At 32.0% G+C, this 3,735-nt stretch overlaps 1 protein-coding gene across 2 annotated transcripts in view; it reads right to left on the bottom strand.

Annotated features, from left to right (window-relative positions):
* Positions 1 to 3,735, bottom strand: part of LOC117178762 (phosphatidylinositol 3-kinase catalytic subunit type 3) — a 16,854-nt gene that overhangs the window by 1,467 nt on the left and 11,652 nt on the right. The window contains exons 6-9 of one of the 2 annotated variants that reach the window (XM_033370205.1): positions 2,983 to 3,449; positions 2,722 to 2,910; positions 2,467 to 2,642; positions 2,314 to 2,388 (exon numbers count right to left, since the gene is read on the bottom strand). In XM_033370205.1, coding sequence (XP_033226096.1) covers positions 2,314 to 2,388; positions 2,467 to 2,642; positions 2,722 to 2,910; positions 2,983 to 3,449 — 907 coding nt within the window. Of the gene's footprint in view, positions 1 to 2,313; positions 2,643 to 2,721; positions 2,911 to 2,982; positions 3,450 to 3,735 lie in introns of both variants that reach the window. The other variant, XM_033370204.1, reaches the window with a different exon arrangement.

Raw genomic sequence — 3,735 nt, 5'->3', positions numbered from 1 at the left:
CCCCCCTCACTTGGGGAGGGTTGGTAATCCTGATCTATAAGTTTGTGGATTAACTACTGTTGGGTAGGCGAACATATTCCCAGAATTTAGAGACAATCGAAAGACATGACTTTTTGAGTTGGGGCACTTAAAGAATAATGCCCCATACCAAGATTGCTGCAGAATTTTATTTCAAAATTCCAGATCTTTTCCAGGTTTTTTAAAAGGTTATTGAAAAAATTATAAATCTCACGATGCAAAGTGCAACAATTGATAAGAACGGCTTCAAAAATATGTAAAGCCGTGAAACTTCAATTAAAAACACTGAAAATTTGTACACCGAAGGTTTAAGTATCGCTGAATGCGAATCTACTGCCGCAGTGTTTAGATTGAAAATGGTGACGGCAGTGCAAGCGAGCAAAGCTAGGTAGTTTAGTTTTTTTTTTAAATAATAATAAATGAGAATTAACTTCATATCTGCACAGTTTTATGTGAATCAAATTTTGAAACTTGTAAAATGTTTTATCTTATGTCTATGATATTGCTGATGAATATACCGAAGACAGATTTTCATAACCCAAGATGAATGATCCAATATGGGTGTTCAAATGATGAAAAAGCGTAGAAATGTTAATAAAAATAAGTAAAACTAATGAATGTTTGCATACGGGGAATTTATGGGTCGCTGATTATGAACCTTAACTTCGATGTTTACAATTCAGAATAGCTGATCCATTATGGCGGATGAAAATTCGAAAAATTTTGTACATGTTTGTCATTCAGTAACCAGGGTTTTTTTATTCGCTTATTACGAACATTTAATCAGATTTTAAATATTCAAAATGGCTGATGACAAATTGCGGACTAAAAGTAGAAAAAAAAAACAGGTACGGATTTTCACAAACACTCATAAATTTTCCAAGTTTTTGGTCTTCCATATTTGAATCGGCCATTTTGATTGAAAATCTAAGATTCGTCACCACAGTAATGTCATAGACATAAAATAAAACGTTTTACAGATTTCAACATTTGATTGGCATAACATTGTACAGGTATAATAGAAAAAAACGAAACTACCCACCTATGGTCACTTGCACTGCCGCCATTTTGAATTAAAAAATTTTAGCAGCAGATTCGTATTCAGCGATAACAAAACCTTCGGTGTACCAAGTTCCATTATTTTTAATAGTAATTTGACGCTGTTACAGATTTTTGACACCATTTTTGACAAACTGTCCCACTGTGCGCTGACAATTACATTCCAGAAAAATAAGACTAAAATTCGCATAAAATGAAACTAATTACACTCTGATTCTAAATATTTACCATGATAAATAAAATCTTGGAAAATTAATTCCTGTTTCAACGCCCATATATTAATTATTCTTCAATGAAAGGATTGATTCGAACGTCTGAAATATTTCTTTCTCAAATTTTAAAATCATAAACTTATATTGAATTAAAATGAGATAAGTTTATAGTTTAACTACAATTTGCACTTTAGATTTTTTTAATTAAAACAGGCTGTTCGTTTAAAGATTTTTTTAGTTTTTCATAATTTTTTTATTTTGCAAATTTAAGTTCTTGCAAAGTCGAAAAATGTCAATCTTCTGTTCTGTTTAATTTTTATTCTTTTTCACGCTCGAATTTGTTCTATTTGAATTGTTTATTCATGAAGCCTGTGTTTACGAGTACATTTAGGTATTTCTTAAATTTGGAACTTGATTCTTTGAAAACGGTTCAATTCTAAGTTTTTAAAATTTTCAACACTTCCAAATTTAACTCTTACATTTTTAAGTTAAAATTAATTTCTAACGATTATTCATAAGAAATATCGATTATTATTCGATTTCGGACGTTTCCGATAATAGTTTCAACTAAGAGCTATCTCAAATTAAAAGTCAAATTTAAAAATTTTATTTCTTCAAAAAGTCGAACAAGTCGAAAATGTCATACAATCCAAAGCTCAGGAAATAAAGAATAGATGAATTACAAATATTTTCAATTAATTTTTCCATTTGGTTGTCCAGAAAGTCTTTATCGTTTTCATAGTTTTATTTCGCATTGCACCATATTTATTTTATTAGACAAAGATGGTGCATATATCATAGAATAGTGTTCATTGTAAATTTGTAGAAAGCATTGCGAAATAAAACTATGAAAACGATTGTTGTACTTAAGATGGTAGACATATTATTTCAGCCAATCAGCCAAGGTTTTGAAAATATTTTTGTAGGAAAGGTAAAGAAATAGTGGCATTTATGAAAATATTGGCATTGATAAAAGAAGTCCCTTAACCCATTTTAAACAAAATCATTTCGGAATTCAATTTACCTGAGGTAGTAAGGAGCAAATTATCTAAATGCCTATCGCCGACTCCCAATACATATGTTATGATGCAGTAACCAGCTGAAAAATAAATAATTGTAGAATATCCTTCGTTTGCAACTTTTCCATTTTCAGGATTAGCTATGAAATATATCTTACCACAGCTTCGTACGTATGTATCCATAACTTCAGAAGTAACGCCATATGGTCCAGTTTCAGAGGGATGGTGTTTTCGGAAGAAACTTAATATCGAGCCCTCGCTGGCCAAAACTTCAGCAACAGTCGTGGACTCAATAAATTGAACGAATCCATGCCTTGTACTCGTTGCTAAAACTCTAAAAATCACATCAATTTTTATTTTCACATAATTCTTCAAAATACGAGTAATTATAAATAAATTATTTAAATGTTCACCTATAAGGAGTCAATTTCAAGTCTAAATTCTCTCTTCGTAACAGTTTATCCATCAAGGCTATAGTCTGCAGAATAAGTTGATCTTGGCGCAGGTCATCTCCGTGCTTGAATATCGCAATATATTCACTGTTTTCTGTCGTTAGAAACGTCAACTTTGAAGGCATAAGAGCCGATTTAAAAAGACTTGCCCTAAAAAAAATAATTTGATATTTTGCGAAAAATAAGAATCAAATACGCTAATGAATCCAATACGCTACTTACTTTTCGGGAATAATTCCCTTAATGCAAATTTCCGGATCGAGTGGGAACGGAATGGCTTCGAAATTGGAGAAATTGATTTTAAAAAGAGGGTCAGGATCTGCGAGCAAAGCTTTAAGCCTGTCCGTCTTTCTCTTTCGATTTCCGCTTTCTCTTGCAACAGCCTTAATAAGCGAAACCAACTGATCAATGAATATTTTCTGACGTTTTAAAAATGCCCTTCGCTTTTGCCAAACTGCGTTCCCTCGAGCCAGAGCATTGGAAAACATTTTCATCACAGTTAGGTACATTTCCCGGACTCGAGTATCTTGCTTTGCAGTTATTGCTGGATCCGGTTGCTCTTCACACTCAATACAAAGGTACCAGTAAAAATAGTTTGCCAGCATTGAGTTCTGACATGCACGAGTTATTAAAAACGACGACAGGTCCATCGGAGATTCTTGATTCGAAGAGAGTTCGGATTCAATCGACTGCAAAATTGTTTATTTAATTAAATTGATCAATTTCAACCTTTTCCACATTTTCAATTAAATGCGAGGGGTTAACCACTACTGAATTTTAATATATATATACACACACACACACACACGACTTTTTAAACCAAAATTTTGTATCAAATCTTTGAATTACGTGTGTTCTAGAATCCATTAAAAACAAAATATTTCATCCAGAAATGATTATTAGACATACGAAAGTACATTGCTGGGATTTAAGTAAATTTAGAACAATTCAGGAAAATTGATAAGGATTCAAAAG

This window comes from Belonocnema kinseyi, chromosome 8, assembly GCF_010883055.1.
Source record: "Belonocnema kinseyi isolate 2016_QV_RU_SX_M_011 chromosome 8, B_treatae_v1, whole genome shotgun sequence".
Lineage (NCBI taxonomy): Eukaryota > Metazoa > Arthropoda > Insecta > Hymenoptera > Cynipidae > Belonocnema > Belonocnema kinseyi.
The sequence above is the reverse complement of the archived record's forward strand: the minus strand, read 5'-3'. Positions and strand labels throughout refer to the sequence as shown.